This window comes from Lynx rufus, unplaced genomic scaffold (genome assembly GCF_022079265.1).
Source record: "Lynx rufus isolate CCGP_SWC_20201006 ecotype Redwood Valley unplaced genomic scaffold, mLynRuf1.p SCAF_5, whole genome shotgun sequence".
Classification (NCBI taxonomy): Eukaryota; Metazoa; Chordata; class Mammalia; order Carnivora; family Felidae; genus Lynx; species Lynx rufus.
In genome coordinates this window covers 147680872-147698378 of record NW_025814867.1, presented here as the reverse complement: position 1 = coordinate 147698378, position 17507 = coordinate 147680872, and the positions used below count along the sequence as shown (strand labels likewise).

The 17507-nt window shown below is 53.1% G+C and overlaps 1 protein-coding gene across 1 annotated transcript in view; it reads right to left on the bottom strand.

Annotated features, from left to right (window-relative positions):
• Positions 1-17507, bottom strand: part of ITSN1 (intersectin 1) — a 218383-nt gene that overhangs the window by 26063 nt on the left and 174813 nt on the right. Inside the window, exon 30 of the mRNA XM_047099240.1 lies at positions 1486-1607. Coding sequence (XP_046955196.1) covers positions 1486-1607 — 122 coding nt within the window. The remainder of the gene's footprint in view (positions 1-1485; positions 1608-17507) is intronic.

Sequence of the window (17507 nt, the reverse complement as noted above, 5' to 3'; positions counted from 1 at the left end):
GCATGGCGGGAAAAGTGGGGGGCTTCAGGATGCACGTGGGTGTGGGCGGCTCCTTCAGGCTCCCCTGCAGTGTCTGCTGCATAGACGAGCCTCGGGCACCCGGAGGGGAGCCGCTCAAGGAAGCAGGGACTCTAACCAGCAGCCTGGGTGATGTCTTCTGCCGCTGGGCCCTTGGCCTGGGCCGGGCTGGTACAGGGGCCGGCTGCGGCTCCGGGAAAGAAAGGAGCCTGCCCAGGATCCAAGCTCTGCGTGGTTGGGTGACTCAGGGTAAATCGCAGCTCTCCGCCCAGCCCCACGTGGCGAGCCCCTGCCTGCAAAGAGGTCATCGTCTCCTACTGGAGGCAGGGCGTTCTTCTGAAGGGTCTTTAGAGATGGGACAGCCTGTCCCATCTTTGAAATAAATGTGGCTGGGCTCAGGCTGTTCCCTGGGAGCCCTATTCTTCATGAGTCCTTGAGCTGACATTGAACCCAGCATGTACCAGACCACTGCACAAAAGTGCCACATCTAAGGGGGTGACATTCACATCCTAGACATCCTAGATTGCATATTTAGTGACAGTCAAGTGTCTTGAGGAAGGGGCCCTTTTCCTAAGTATGCACCATGACTTCCTATGCATGAATGTGCCTCCTGGACCAGTAACCCATCCCGCCTCCTGTACCCATTCAACACTGGGCAGCGGGTGGTGACGTTCCCGGTTAAAGGCTGTCCAAGGAGATAGTTGCACAACTGTTAGGTGAGGGGCAGTGGGGGAGCAGGAGTTTCAAAACTATTACAATGTTTTTCAAACTGTAGAGTGATCCTGCCATTCAGCTCTGCAAACCCCTGTTGCTAACATGGCAACTTCCCGTGAGCATAAACAAAAGTCTTCTTCAAAACCAGGGGTTCCCAACTCTGCCTCTCCTCATCCTTCTGGATCAAGTGGCCCAGGCCTTTCAACAGCCACCCAGGAGGAGAGACAAAACAAGGCATCCTCTGGGACAGGGCAGTGCACGGGGACCTGGGAGGAAACATCTTCATTCTCAGCAAAAGATTTCCCTCAGAGGTAATATGTACCACCAGGAATGACTCGAGATAATTGGCTGGATGGCTGCCATTTTCAGATGCCAACCCCGAGGCCCGGGAGACCACATGGCCTGCTCTATGGCATTAACTAGTTGGTGGCTAAGCACCCACTTCTCTGAGGAGAGTTTAGACTCCCAGTCCCCAGCCCACGTGTCTCCTTCCACACACCTCCTCACGGACTCATTCATCCCCTGACATGAGTGATCCCTCTACGGGGATGACTCAGAGGGCCACGGATAAGAGTTCGACCATCTTCTCTTGGGTAGAAATCTCCTGTGTGATTTACCATCCAGATGCTCCCCACACATCAGAAAACCTCTCAGGCTGAGAATCAGGGTGCAGCCCTCCTTAACAGAGGTCCCCCTTCTCCCCAACCTCCGCCAGTATCCCCAGCCCCCACCGGCACCCATAGCTGCCATTACCTCTGTGACCAGCTGGAGGTCATTCACATAGTTCTCCTCTGTCACAATGAGCTCATGGATGTATCCTTGCCGCTTTCTTTCAGTGGGGGTCAGCATATCCAAGAGGTGTAAGTCTGAACACCCTGGAAGACACAACCATTGGGACATTTTAGTGCAAGTCTAGGGAAGCTCATACAGCCTCACAGCGAAGAACCTGGGGTCTCGTGCCTGCTGGTCCCTGTGGCCTCACTGGAGTTGGGCAGTATTATGGGTTCGATCATGTTCCCTAATAATACACATTCAAGTTCTTTTTTTATATATATAATTTTTTAATGTTTATTTTTGAGAGAGAGAGAGAGAGAGAGAGAGAGAGAACACGGGCAGGAGAGGGCCAGAGAGAAAAGGAGACACAGAATCCGAAGCAGGCTCCAGGCTCTGAGCCATTAGCACAGAGCCCGATGCGGGGCTCGAACCCACTAACGGCGAGATCATGACCTGAGCCAAAATCGGACGCTCAACCGACTGAGCCACCCAGACGCCCCCACATTCCAGTTCTAACTCTTGGTTCCTGTGGCTGTGACCTTAGGTTCCTGTGACTTGGTTCCTGTTCCTCAGAACCCTTGGTTCCTGTGACCTATACCTATGACCTTGGTTCCTGTGACTGTGACTGTGACCAGAAATCGGGCTTCTGGAGATAGAGCCAAATTGAGATGAAGTCATACTCAATTAGGGTGGGCTCTAATCCCATGTGACTGGTGTCCTTATAGGAAGACATACAGAGACAGTCAGAAAGAAGGTCATGTGACGACAGAGGCAAGGACAGAGGCAGGTGCAAGCCAAGGAACGCCAAGGATTGCCAGCCGCCATCGGAAGCGAAGAGGAAGGCACGGAAAAAATCTCCCCGAAGGCCTCCAGAGGGACATGTCTCTGCCAACACCTTGCTTTTGGACTTTTCTCCAAAACTGTGAGAAAATAAATTTCTGTTGTTTTGAGCCACCCCGTGTGTGGCCTTTGTTGCGGCAGCCTAGCGAACTGAACTTCGTCCAAACCGCTGACACGATAATGTCCAGAGAAGACAAAGGGGTAATTGGCCGGTATTCCCTGAGGGCTCACCCCACGCCAGGTGCTCCACAAGGAGCTCTACACTGGCAGGTCTGCTCAAAGCCCACAGAGGCTCCGGAAGCATCACCATTTCACAGACAAGGAAACAGAGCTTCTGACGGGTGGCCTCACCCCAAATCTCTTAGCTTTGCAGTGGCCGAGACTCGAGCCTGACGCTTTGACGCCAGAACCTGGGCTCTACCCCAGACGGCTACTGTTGTTGGGTCCCAGCTGCAGGAGGGCATCAGCTTGTCCTGAGGTTGGCTCTCGGAGGCTCAGGTGGCTGTGCTGAGGCTCCTGCTGGGCCTGGGCACAGGGCAGAGAGATGTGGAGAGCGTTCAGACAGTGCCAGGTAAAGTCCATGAGCCAGGCTGCTGCCGTGTGCCTGGAGAGGCATTAAGCCCGAAGACAGACAGGGAAACTGCCCCGGCTGCAGACAGCTGGGCACATCCGGGGCCCCAGGTGCCCGAGGGAACGGGCTCGGTTGACCTGAGATGGGACACGCACGGAAGCTGGTGCCTGCCCTTGCCTCTGCTCACCTGGTTGGCTATTTAGGGTTTTGTTGGCTTTGAACGTTCTCCGCTTATCAGCGGAGGCTGCCTCATGACACGGCACGCTGGACCGGGGGGGGGGGGGGAAGCCCCCTTTCTTGGGGGTGCCCGTCATACAGGCCTGGGCCCACCTGTTCCAGGCCCGTGGTCTCTCCTCTCCTTTTTATGAGGGGTTCTTCATTTATCACACACACACACACACACACACACACACACACACACACGAAACCAGATTTGTAAAATAGACTGAAAGGTGTCCTGGATGTAGGCGGGAATGCGGGCAGGGGGTCCCATTCCGTTGCTTTTCTCATACCATTTCCCCCCACAAGGGGGCGCGATGGAGCACAATATGAAACCTCTGCCAGCCCGTGGTTCTCAAAGTGTGGTCCCCGGACCAGCAGCATGAGCCACACCAGGGAACTTATTAGAAATGCAAATTACCAGGCCCCTGCGGAATAGACTACCTGGATTTGGAGCCCAGGAATCTGATTTAACAAGCTCTCCAGGTGATTTTTTTTTTAAGGCAAATTAAAGTTTGAGAAGCTTGCTCTGGACTATCAGGAATTCCTCGGAGTTTCCATCTTCCCCCCAGAAAGTCTTCCCCCTAGACTGGGGCTCATGACCTAGTCTATATGCTGGAAGATTCCGCAAATAGGATGATCCCTCTGAGGTGAATGATATCACTGACTTCTTAGCAAACGTTTTCCTGTGCCAGAGCTGAGCTCCACATCTGGGTCCTTCTAGTCCTCAGTCTTGTACCCTCCCCTGGCCAAATGCTCTTTCTAGAATGCTTTAGATTCTCTTCCGGGAACAGGACAATTTGAGGATGGGCAGGCAGATGGGAGCTGGGAAAGCAGCGGGGACGAGCCATCCTTATGTTAATATTCTCCATGCCCATCCCCATGACCTCATTCAAAGCCACTGCAATGTGGCCAAACTATAAATCCACAGATCCGTGAGCTGGGCACGAACCACCATGCAGGTCTGCAGATGAATCTGGAACTTGGGCCCTCCACTCAGCCACCAGGTTGGTCCAGCTGTTCTTTGTGGGTTGGGGCGTTGGCTGTGCTTCATTAGAACAACTGCTCCCTCAGCGAGCTCTCAGGAAGGAAGCAAGTCCTGATGGCTCGCTCTGTTCAGTTCTGCCCGCTTCTGCCGAGCCCCTGCGGGAGCTTCGGCTTTTGAGTGGTGGAGTGACGCCACCAAGTTCTTGGGCTTTCATTAAGAAAGCCACCTGGGAAACACTCTTCAGTTTGGGAGGAAACATCTCACTTGTCACCTATTCTCACCAAACTGTCCTGTCAATGAGTCAAAGAGCCCAGGAGAGAGGAAGGCTTGTTCTTATTACAGAGCAGAATGCAGCCCTTGCATTACAGGGACTTGTAGGAACTCTCACGGAGCAGGGTCGCCCCTAGAATTTTCAGGACATTCCTTTCTTTTAAAAAAAAATTTTTTTAATGTGTGTTTACTTTTGAGCGAGAGAGACAGAACGCGAGCGGGGGTGGGGCAGAGAGAGAGGGAGACACGGCATCCGAAGCAGGCTCCGGGCTCCGAGCCGTCAGCCCAGAGCCCGACGCGGGGCTCGAACCCACGAACTGTGAGATCGTGACCTGAGCCGAATTCGGATGCTTAACCCGAGCCACCCAGGTGCCCAGGACCTTCCTCGCTGTGGGGATATTAAGATATTGTTTAGAGCTGCAGCTGTTAGACGCATCCCACGCCGTGCAGTGGTGTTTGCAGGGATACAAACATCGGGCTAGGACATCAGGGGGACACTGGTTGCCCCCATCCTCTGAACATCCCTTTCAGTCACAATTTCCCTTGGAGAACATGATGGATGCTATGAACTCTGGCCCCAGAAAACTCATATGTACAACACACACACACGCACACATGCACACACACACACACACACACACACACACACATATTTTGCACACACTTTTATAGGGTTCACAGGCCCTCTTGAAGCTTGTTCGTGGATCTCATTCATTCATTCATTCATTGGACACATGTTTACCGACGTCCTGTCATGAGTCTGGCACCAACTGCTGGGTGCTGAGGATTCACAATGAAAGAGGAGAAATGTCTGCCTCCAGAGCATACAGTCCTCGGCTGGGGGTGGTATTAGTTCCCACAGGCCGAAGGGATACTAACCCCCCACCAAGCTGAGGTTTGTGCGGCCCCCCAGCCCCCGGGGCTGAGAAAGCATTTTTGGTCGTCATAATGACTGGAGGTGCCGGCTGGGATTGGGTGGGGCTGGCCCAGGGCTGTTAAGATGCCCTGCAATACACAGGACAGGGAATTGCCTTCCCCGAATGTCAACAGCCCCCGCACTGAGAAACACTGACATTACTGGAAACTGAAAGCCCGGCCAGGTTGACAGCTCTGAAGCAAGGATAGTGCAAGTGACCCGCAGATTTTCTTAGAACGACCGAGGAGTCGGAAACAAGGACCCGGGAGGAAACATTAACGGGAAATGGCTTGCTTTGGATTTCAGAAGTTCTGAGTCTTCAAGTTTTACATGGTATCGTTGTTGTTGTTGCTGTTTTAAGTTTATTTATTTATTTTGAGAGAGAGAGAGCGAGCGCGCAAGTCGGGGAGGGGCAGAGAGAGAAGGGGAGAGAGAGAATCCCAAGCGGGCTCCGCGTTGTCAGTACAAAGCCTCACGCGGGGCTCGAACTCACGAACCGTGAGGTCATGACCTGAGCTGAAGTCAAGGTCCCGACTCTTAACCGACTGAGCCCCCTGGCTCCCCTACGTGGTACGGCTTTGAAGAAGCCCGGAGCCCGAACAACAGCAAAAGGTCTAGAGTGGACTTAGGCTATTAGTCCAAGAATCCCTGGTGCCGGGGCCAGTTTGGGGTGAATTGGGGGTCTGTTGCACATGGAAGGGGGGGGCACGAGGAGGTTGCACGGCCTCCTGCTCCGGGCAGCTCCAGCATTCCCGTCCATCCACCCAGAGGACCCATGTCAGAGCTGACCCAGCTGACAGGTGCCATGTGACTCTGGGCTGCTTGCCGCCACAAATTCCACCCCATGCCGTCCACCTACCAGCCTGCCTGGAGGCAGGGGGCTGGCTCAGATGGCCTCTCCAGGCCCCAGCGTACAACAAAAAGCAAAGATTTTGTGGGGAGATTCGTCTCAGCATTGTGTGCCGACAGCGTTGGCTTTGAATGGTCTTTTTAGCTACTGAACCGCCCCACACGATGCTGTTTTAAAAGTTCTTGCTGCTGGATGGCAGACCAAGAAGACCATTACAGGCTGGAAATAGGTACTTTGAGCTAAAAAATGTCCTTCCTTTGAAAATTTAATATTTAGAAAAACCAACGAGTTTAAAAACTCCATTATTCAGAGCGGGGTAAATGGAAAAGACATTGCAAATAAGAGAGTTTTCTTTAAGGGTGGAGGGATGTGGTTCTTCTCTCCTTTGGGAACCAGGATAAACATGATTTTCTGGCTCCCTTTCCCGGGGAAAAATGAGAGAATAAAGCAGAGCAAATAACTTTTCACGGACATCTCGGTGTGATGAAGGGATTCTTAAAACGAACTATAATCCACTCACAGCTGAAATAATATTGCAAGCGACTCTGGGCACTTAAAACCGATCCCTAATTACAGCCCACATAAAATTCCCAATCTATGTGCTGTCCCTTGTAATTTTGCGTAGTTAGACACATTCACAAAGTGGAGAGTAGCCGTGAGACCCCTTTGAGAGTAGTTGAGTCTGGGGCACTGGAGAGAATGTGGGAAAATCTTACCCAAAAAGGTCATCTTGTCACCTCAATGGGACAACGTTCATAGGAACAGCATAATCTAAATAAATTGCTTTATTACAACAGTAGTACATGAACACATGCTCGATGTAAACAGTTCAAAGCATACAGAAGGACTTAGGGTACAACCGGGGCATCGCCCCTCTCATTCCCAACCCTTCTCCTTCCGTTCTCAACAAGGTCCATGATTTTAAAAACCAAACCAGCCCCCACAGCAAGCCGGCCACTGGACAAACCAAATAAACAGGCCTCATTCCTGTTATGAAAGGGCCAAAATATACTCTAAGATAGTCAATAAGTATTTATTAAGTTCCTACGAAGCCCAAGAGACACAGGAATGAGCAAGATAATGCCCTTGTCCTCAAGGAAACTCACAGCTGGGAGGGAGACGCGAACATGGAAATTAAATTTGAAATAGCAAGCAGCGGAGAACGTTCCTGCAGGTCTGCGAGGATAGTAGAGTCTGCAGGGCTCAGAAGTACATGCTCCTTGTCCCGAGGGAGGAAGGCTCTTCGAGGAGGTCCTACTTGTGTGTGTGTGTGGGGGGGGGGGGGTGGTGGTTCTGCATCAGGGAGGATGGGGCCATTATGTTGGGGGTGTGGGGCCAGTATGCCAAGTAGGTGCAGGGACACTATGGGAGATAAGGCGGGAAGCGGGAAGGCAATAAGGTGGGCAGTACATGACATCACAGAAGGCATAATGCCAGAGGGGCCAGGCGAGAAATCCCACAATATGGAAACTCAGGCAATGGTTTTTCACCTTTAAGAGAAAGGATATACCAGTGTCTGTGGGGACATTCTACCCAAATTCTCCGGCTAAATGGCCTCGCCCACCAGGATACCTGTTGGAGCTGGAGCTCCTGTCTACACCGAAGCCTTCTCCAGGGCGGGCCTCAATGGAGGGAACAGGGGCCTCGTGGCTCTCGTGGCTCCTGCCAGGGTACACTGGATTTTTCTGGGAAAATGAGTCTGATTGCGTTGCCTTCAACCTCCTGGACAGAATGGCACATGTGGGATGGCTTGTCACGTAGGAAAGGCTGCAATGGATGCGACATAAAGAAGGTTCTCTGGCCAGAGCACTCCCCCCTCCCCCGCTCTCCCCCCACAATCCCATTCTCTAAGCTGTGAACTTGTGCGCTCCCCCTGTGCCGCTGTGCTTGGAGCTGGGACTTGGCGGTGAATGAGGCGGGCTGGGTCCTTGTCCTTGGGGAGCCCTGGTCTACCAGAGGCTCGGGCATCCCACCTAGACTCTGGTTCTGGCCAAAGCACAGGAAACTCACAAAGGGCATCACTGCAAGCTGCCCATCCCTGAGACCTCAGCGTTGAAGTCCTTAAGACTGGATTCTCATGGGGGTTTAGAGGAGCTGGGTGGGCATGGGGACCTGTAGTGGGGGGAGGGGGAATGTCACCTGATGGCACCAAAGACCCCCCGATGCCTTATGTCCAACTGAACCCAGGCAGCCCTCTCCGGCCTGTCTGGGGGAACTCACTAGACCCATTAGGCTGGGTCCCTCTGGGGGAACTCGCTAGACCCATTAGGCTGGGTCCTTCTGGGGGAACTCTCTAGACCCATTCGGCTGGGTCCCTCTGGGGAAACTCGCTAGACCCATTAGGCTGGGTCCCTCTGGGGGCTTCCATTCAGCCACACTCAGCATTAACCCCGTAGCTTCAAAGGGTCAAGGTGGCTTCCAGAAGAATAACAATTCTTCTAAGAAGGGGAATCCAGTCTACATGGGGTGCCAGGCAGTTTAATGACTATTGAGAATTTGCAAGAATCAAATTACTCTCAGGGATAGATCTCTCTTAATTTGCCATAGGTCACTTTTAACTAAAGGCATGGCGTTCATGGCTTTATAACGGATGCTGGGGTCCCTGGTGCGGCCTCGAGCATCCCACAGTGTGCACTCGTTCACTCATTCCTGGCCCCACTGATGTTACCACCTTTGCTCTCCTTTCTTGCTGAGCCTCTGCTTTCAATGCCCACCACCCTGCGGTATCTCAGGGACCCTCAGCAGCGGCCGCAAGTAAATCCTTCGGGTACACAAAGCAGGCTGGGGTGTTAGAAGTATAGACACGTGTTTATTGGAATGAGAGGCAGTAGGTTTGACTAGAGGGACCTGGGAATATCTTCCAGAGAAGCAGGTATTTGGCTTGGACTCCATCAGGCACATGGCAGTTTCGGGTGGGGAAGTAGTGAGGGATCCAAGTAGAGGAAGCGGTTGGAGAAAAGGGGAATAGAGAGAAAGCAGTGAGGAGAGAAAGCAGATGCTGGGGTAACAGGGAGTAAAGAAAGTCAACACTGCATGCTCGCATGAGCCACACGGTTCCAGGCGCTGTATGTATGTGAACTCACAGAGTCCTCACCGACAATCCTGTGTGGCAGCTACTACGCCTATTCTCCCATTGAACAGACAGGGAAACTGAGGCACAGAGAAGTTAAGTGACTTGCCAAAGCCTCAGTTAATCAATGGCAGAGGGGGTCCTACCCCGGAGTTACTGTTCTGAACCACCATGCCTCCTGCCTTGCTGGGAAGGTGATGTATTAGTCAGCTAACGCTGCTGTAACCACGTCCCACAGACCACGGGGCTCACACGTGAGAAATGGAGTCTCACAGCGCCGGAGGCAGCAAGTCCAAGATCAAGGTACCAGCAGGTCTGATTTCTTCTAAGGTCTCTCTCCTTAGCGGGCAGGTGGCCGTCTTGTGCCTGCATCCTCACATGGCCTTTCTTCTGTTACAAAATCATTGCTGGTGACTCTTTGCGTCCAAATGTCCTCTTCACATTGGAGGTAGGGTCCACCCTAATGGCCTCATCTTAACTTAATGACCTCTTTAAGGTCCCAGCTCCAGAAACAGTCATATTCTGAGGTACTGGGGGGAAGGGCTTCAACGTTTCAATTTGGTGGGGGAGGGGGACACAGTTCGGCCCGTGGCGGGGGAGGTACAGTCAAGGAGTTTGAACAGCAGAGTGAGACGTCTACATTTTTGTCTTGGTTGCAGAGCTGGGAAAGGTCCGGGCCGTGTTTCGGAAGGATCGCGGTGGCAGCTTCACGGAGGCTGGGGGAGGGCTGTGGCCCCTGAGAATGGCGGCATGTTTGGAATCACCTAAGGAGATTTAGAAGGCCCGACGTCCCTGCGGTAGCCCGGACCAATCAAATCCACCTGGCCGGGGTTCCGCCCGGGCCTCTGTAACATGTGGAAGCTTCCAGGAGGCTCCCACGTGCAGCCCAGAGTGAGGACCACTCCATCAGAGGGAGCCCCGAAATCAAGACACCTGGTGCGAAAAGGGAGCAAAATTCAGAACCTAGATCTGTCCAGGCTCATGTAGCACGAGAGCATCACAATTGTTGAACCGATTCCAGACCCAGGTGGGTCCCTCAAGCGACTTGTCCAAAGGGAACTATGGTTGTAACCCAGAATGCCGTCCCTCCGTCCATGGCCTGGAGCTCAGACAAGCCTGTGACGCTGTGTCCCTGGAGGTCACACTGCCGCCACCTGACCCCCAATGCTAGGCCTAGAGCTCAAAAAGGTCACTCTGCTCATCGGCCTCCTTGAATCGATGGGACAGCGGAGTCCACAGGTGCACGGTGACTTCTGCTATCAGGAATAAGCCCTCCGCTCTTGCTGTCTTGGGAGATGGAGACCCACGAGAAAACCAAAGAGTGGGCCCGAGGGTGGCCGGTCCCCGTTCCTCTCCCGACGCGTTCCCGAGAGACCTGGCTGTGAGGATGGTCTGGTCCGTGGCGCCCGAGGCTGTTGGGCCGGCGGTAGCCAGGCTGGGTCAAGGCGGCTGTGTCTCCTCTGACAGTGACCCTTGGCTGGCCGGTCCCGGGACCCAGCTCTGGCGGTCCAGCGGGGCAGGCATCCTCCTCGTCCCAGTGGAACTTTCTTCTCGAGGGTCTAAGCATAGCCCGGTCCCCTGCGGTCTCTCCTAACTTGGCAAACTGACCCCGGTGGGACACAAGAGACAACCTGAGCCCGGGACATTTCCTGCTCATTTCCAGCAACTGCATAGCTGCGCTCAGGTCCCTGCTTTCATGGAGCTTCCATTCTAGTGGGGGAGACAGAAAACCAAATACACGCATAAATATATGGTAGTTAGGGCGGTTATAAGAATGATGAATGACAATTCTTTTGACTACTAAGCTCATTTCCAGTCCCAGGGTCTTCTCACGTGAATTTATCTTTTAAGCCATGGTGGCTTCCCAAACACACAGCTTTGTGCAGGGTTCGAGGTCACATGCAGCGCAGAGACTGAGCACCGATGTGTCCTTTCCTTGCAGCCTAGATGGGGAGGAAGGAGCGAGACCGTCCACACAGGGCTCCTGAACGACCGCCATGGGCGGTCACAACATGCAAGGGTGCAAGGTAGGCGCTGTCCTCTGGTTCATAAGCTACCGGGGAGATGGGGCGTCGCACAACAATCAATCGTACAAGGGGAGGTACCACCGCTACTTGTAAGTGCTGTTCCTGTGTGGGTCTTTGTGGGATCCGGCCTTGCCCCCCAGGGAGCTCACAGTCTTGGGCGGGAGATGAGTATCTGTGTGTCTGTGCGTGTGTCTGAGTCTTAAAATCCACTCATCTTCACGTATGATGAGTTACTAGCAGCTCAGCAAAGAGCTGAGTCACGGCGAGTCGGTGGAGCTGGGCTGGGCAGCAAGGAGAGGAGGAGGGGGAAGACGGGAGGACCAAGGTGGAGAAGACAGGGAGGCGGTGGGGGGGGGGCGGGGGGGCGGGCTGTAAGGCGGGGAGGAGACTGTGATGATAGCAGGGAGGTGCAGGTCGGGTAGGACGAGACAAGCAAGAGTGGGGCCGGACAACGGGTGTCCACGGATCCCAGACCGATGACACTCTGGCAGGTTGAGTGATGGGATCTCTAGGTGGGGAAAGGCCCCGTGTCCACGCTGTCCACGCTGCTCATTTCCTCCCCAGTTCACACCCAGCATGCGCGGACCAGTGATGCAGGTGGGCATTTCCATCAAGTGGTTTGGAGGTCAGAGGAGAGGGTTTTCAAGAGGGCGTCTTGGAAACCCACTGCAGCAACAGAAGCCTGGACCGCTGTGGAGGGTCCTCACGGTTACTCAAAAGGGGGCAGAGAGAATGTGAGATCGGGATGGTAGCAACTAGCTCTGGAAGGGGCTCAGCCCAGGGCCTCCCCTCTTCAAGCATCAGGGTCCCCTCCTGCAAGCTGGAGGCCCATGTCCCCTGCACCTGCCACACCTTTCGGTGTTAGAAACCTGGAAGGTGTTTGGATGACGGCAGCCGTCTATGGGTTCCACCAGCAACTCAGAAAGGAAGGCGCCGATCAGGGAAGGCTTCCCTGAGCAAGCGACGCCTGAGCTACGCTAAAGACGAAGCACAACGAGCTCTCAATGAGGAGAAGGGAAGAGAGGGGCCCGGCCGGATGGGCTGGAGAAGGGAGCAGATCAGGCAGGGCCTTGAGGCCCAACTGCGAGATTTGGGCCATTGTCACTGGGAAGCCCTGGATGATTGTTAGCAGGTTGCAACTTCCATTTTTAAAATAGCTCTCTGCCCACGGGGTGGAGAAGAGGCTGGAAAACAGTGAGACTGGAGCAGGGGCGGGTTAGAAGGCTGATGGTCCCGGAGCGCCTGGATGGCTCAGTCGGTTAAGCGACTGACTCTTGGTTTTGGCTCAGGTCCTGATCTCACGGTTTGTGGGTTCAAGCCTTGCATCGGGCTCCGTGCTAATGGTGTGGGATTCTCTCTCTCTGCCCCAACCTTCCCCCCTCCCCCCCTCAAAGTAAATAAATAAACTTAAAAAAAAAAAAAAAAGAAGGCTATGGTCTTCATGCAAGGACTGGAGAAACTTGGTCACCCTCAGGGCCTTTGCGCTTGCTATCCCTCGGGCTTGAAACACGTTTCGCCCTGACCTCTGCCTGCCAACTCCTCTGCAGTCAGACCTCCACCTCTCCACCGAGGCCTTCCTGGGCCATCCCATCTGCGATAGCCCTGGCCCTCAGTCACAGCCCTGTCACCTGGCCCCGTGTTCCTTGGCCACGACTCTCCTCTCCGGGAGTGCAGGAGAGGAGGTGCTTGCCAGGAAATGCAGGCAGGCTGGACCCCTCCTGGTCTCCCAGGAGCTGTTGACACAGCAGGGTGGAGGGGAGGGGCAGGGGAGGGAGGGGAGAGGACTGGCAGATTACTTCTGCCCCTTGAGGATGGGGTGAGGGCTCCTGCCTCGAGGGAGCCGGTGACACTGGAGGGTCGTACTGAGGACTCAGATGTGGGGGTCTTCCCACAGCGGCCTCAGAAGGACAAGGTAATGCCCCACAGAGGAGAGGGTCATCCTGGCTTCCACTTCTCTGCTGGGACAGATCATAGGGTTCAAACTCTGCCGGAGGCTTGGCAAACAGACCAGACGCATCCCAGACCCAAGGCCGTGGATGCTGAGAGGCATGTCCAGGTGTCCGCGACGGGGCAGGAGAGAACTCATCTCCCAGTCTTTAAGTGTGCTGGAGACGGCGCTTTGGGGTGCCCCCCACCCTTGTGACACATGTCCCTTATCCAAGCTGTACGGTTGCTTAAAAACAAAACACAAAGAACAAAAAGAACGAGCTCCTGGCACGTCTGGGGGCCAAACATTCCAGTCTTTCTTTGCTGGCGAGAGAACACAAGGCCACAGAATGCAGAGATGAGAAATAAGGGATCCAGTGACTCAATGCATGTGTGACAGGTTTATTGTGGGGCGCTGCATGGGCCTGCCAACCGGGTCCACGGACGTGACATTTGGAAGCCTCGCACATTCCATTTGCTCTGTCGGCCTCCCTGACGCCAGCCGCGTTGAAACACAGGGCAACTTCTCCCATTTGCCAAGCGTCCGCTGACGGGGCTGGGTGTCACCGCACATTGAGGGAGCATGAGGAAGGTGCTTACTCCAACACAGGTGGGCCTCCCACTACTGGAGAAAAGGGGACCCCGATCTGTGCACAAATGAATGAGATGGCTGAAGGTTTTAAGGAAGCTGTCCAATCTTTTCTCTGCAAAATCCCTTATCTACAAAAGCACTGCTTTCTGTAAAGTCTTAAAATGCACACAACCTTCTGTCTCGGTTTATTGCAAGAAAGGAGGAAGCCAGTTAAATGGATTCCTTCACGCCCAGGACCAGGTGCAAATGCCTTTTCTCTCCTGTAAGAATGACAAGAAGGCTATTGTCTGTGGGGGGGCTTACTACCTGCTGGGTACAATTATTATCCCTCCATATGTAAATGAGGAAACTATAGCACAAAGGGGTTAAGTCACTTGGCCACAATCACACAATCAGGAAGTGGGAGAGCTGGGATTTGAACCCATGTCCCGAACCACCACCCTGTATTCCTTCCTGGCCTCTATAAAAGCCCAGGGTGCCCTTATGTCGGACTCCTCCATCGCCACTATCTGCCTACAGGAAAATAAAATACTCCAAAACTTTAAGAGAAATGGAATGAAATATTACCCTGAACTTGTAGACAGGCCGTGTTAGTATCTTTGGCGCCATGTTTTTCTGGCAGAGGCCAGCCATGGAAACGGAGACGCTACGGCAACCGTTCTCGGGGTGGCACTGAGCACGGGCGTCTCTGGCAAGCCTGTGTCTTTGGAAGATCCTGCAGTGGGGGTGAGCAGGACTAGAAGGGTTGAGGAGGCGGCTGCGTCCTGAGCCTGAGCACTGAGAAGGTGCCACAAGGTGCTGGCATCGGGCAACAGCTCCTCCACCCCCCCAGCTATGAGTGAACCACACACGGAATGGTCTCCACCTTTCCACACAGACAGTCGTGGTTATGGGAGGCGGCTGGTGCTGAGGTGCCGCTGTTCTCGCGTGGCACAAGGTCAAAGGACTAGCCAGGGAGAGGGGGAGGGGCCTCTGAGAACGTCACGCTCTCAGCTCACAGCGCAGGGCTAGTGCGCACGGCTGGCTCTCCCTGATCTGGATTTCGTGGACCGATCGGGGAGCGGGGGGAGGGGGGAAGGGGGGGAGGGATGGGGGTGGGTAGGTGGGTGGCATCTCTCTGCATGCACATGCGCGCGTGCGCCCACCCCTCCCGCCCCTAGACCTCCCTCCACTTTCCTGGTGGGGCCTGGAGTGCGGCGGGTGGACCCGTTAAGCTCGAGTGTGTGTGACAGGGGACCAAGAAGGGAGGGGGCAGCACAGGACGGAGAAGGGGAAGAAACCAGGGGAATCAAGTCGTTCAACGAAGTGAAAACAGGCTCCTTGATGAAAAACGTTAGATAAAGTGCTTTTGCCCCTTGTAGGTCACTCGGGAGCAACTGCACGAAGAGGAGGATCTGCCCAACTTTTAAAAACGACGGGCAGAGTCAAGGGGACACTTCCTCTTTCGAGGCTTGCAACATCACCCTGACCTCAGGTGCGGGGCAGATGTGGGAACCGCAGCGGTCCGCCTCAGCCAGAATCTTCTATAGCGTGATGGGTCTGTTTTCACCACCCCACCCAATATTACCAAGCTAAAGACGGAGGCGTGCGCGCGCGCGCGCGCGCACACACACACACACACACACACACACACACACACACACACACACCCAGCCTGTTGACAACGTAAAACAATAACCTGGTAGTTTCTGAGAGGTAGTGTGTGTTTAACAGCAAGTTGCCCTGGTATAATTTTGTAGCTGATTTTCACTTTTGACAAACAAAACCTTTTAATTTTTTTTGTGAATCAAATCCTATCATTTAAAAATGACCGGGGAGGGGCGTCTGGGTGGCTCAGTTTAACATGGGGCTCTTGATTTCAAGCCAGGTCACTGTCTCCCGGCTCTTGACATGGAGCCCCAAGCCCTGACAGTGTAGATCCTTCTTGGGATTTTCTCTCTCCCTCTCTCTCCCTGCTCCTCCCCTGTTTGTGATCTTTCTCTCTCATAATAAATAAACATTTAAAAAATAATAAAAATTAAAATGTCCAGGGAGTTTTTAAAGAACTTCCTTGGGGCGCCTGGTTGGCACAGTCAGTTAAGCATCTGACTCTTGATTTCGGCTCAGGTCATGATCTCACAGTTAGCTTGAGCCCCATACTGGGCTCCACACTGACAGTGCAGAGCCTGCTTGGGATTCTCTATCCCTCTCTCTGTCCTTCCCATGCACTCTCTTTCTCTCAAAATAAACTTTAAAAGATAGTAAAAAAAACAAAAACAAAAACCAAAAAAAAACCCAACTTTCCCCCGAGTGGCAATGGAACTCTTTGAGATGGAATAACTACCCACCAGGAAACATTCTGGAAACCTGGCTTTTTGTGTGTGGAATTTTCTTAAAGAAAAGCCCAAGAGAATTCTGGCCGAAGTGAAATAGTGAAATATTCACATACAGCTATCGTGATCTTTGACCTCATTGTGTTCCCCTATCCCACCAGATCCAAAATATCAGACATTTTGAAGACTTGGGTTGTTTTTTGTTTTTGTTTTTTTCCTGTGCATTTTGGGACCACTGGCAGTCAATGTAGTTTTTCATAAAAATTCTCTTGGGTGTTTTGGAACTAAAAGGAATGAATAGGATTAACGTATACTTTTGCTAGAAGAAAAAAAATGAATATTCACTCTCAGGAATTAATTTTCAATTTGCCAGGAAGCAGGGCTGTGATTTGTTGGGCCCGTTTCCCAACTGTGATCTGGGTGGCTGCCTCCCCGACCCCGTGCCAGGGGTAGACCTGGCCCAGAGGAAGGTTGCCACACCCTGGCATCTCTGGTCCTTGGCCTCCTTCACAGACCAGATGAGCAACAGACCCCAGGAGCAGCCCCTCCCAAGAACACAGTTGCTGTTGGGAAACTCACAGCTAAAGGAAAGGGGCCTGCAAATGTACCTCGGTATCCTCTTGGGGGGTGATGTGGTGTGCCTGGAATGGAACCCCCAGTGCCTCTTCCTCGTGTATTAATTGCTCAACCCACTAGTTCAAACAGGCATTTCTGAGTACTTAACCTACTATATGCCAAGGTGGGCATATAGCATATTGAGCAACAGAAATTGCGGTTTTATAGGTGAGAGGTGGGAATATTGGTGATTCCATGTTTTAGCCTACTACTGAGAGGGTTTTCTTAGGCTGGTATTACCAGGGTTTTCTTCGGATGGGATCAAAGAAGGCATAGAGAGAGAGCCCAGTTGCCATCTGCTTATGGGAGTCTGGATCTGCCCAGATCCCTTCCAGAAACAGGGCAGACACCAGTTTCTGCCATATGTGTAATGGTGTAATATTTTTTACTTCACAAAGGGAAGAATCCTTCCTTTACATCAGCTTCTCCAGGACACCCTTTTTACACAGAGGCAGTCCAGGCTCTGGCCCGCTGGCCGCCACTCTGTTCCCGCTCTGCAGCTCTCTGGGCCCTGCTCTGCAGTGCAGAGAGGCAGCTGGCCTTAGGAAGGCAACTCAAAACTGCAAAAGGAGGGTGATCTCATTTGGACACGTCTTGTCCATATGGCGCTGTACCCACAGATCAGTTGCAGATACATTCACATGACAAATCGGCACCAATTATGAAATTAAATGATTTAATGACCAGCTGTTTTTGTTAAACGACTAAAAAAAAAAATCTAACATCTTTAAACTCTGGGGCCAAAGGAGATACCTAGCATCACTTTGCTAACTTAATTAAAAGATGCTTTTTCTCTCCTTTATTC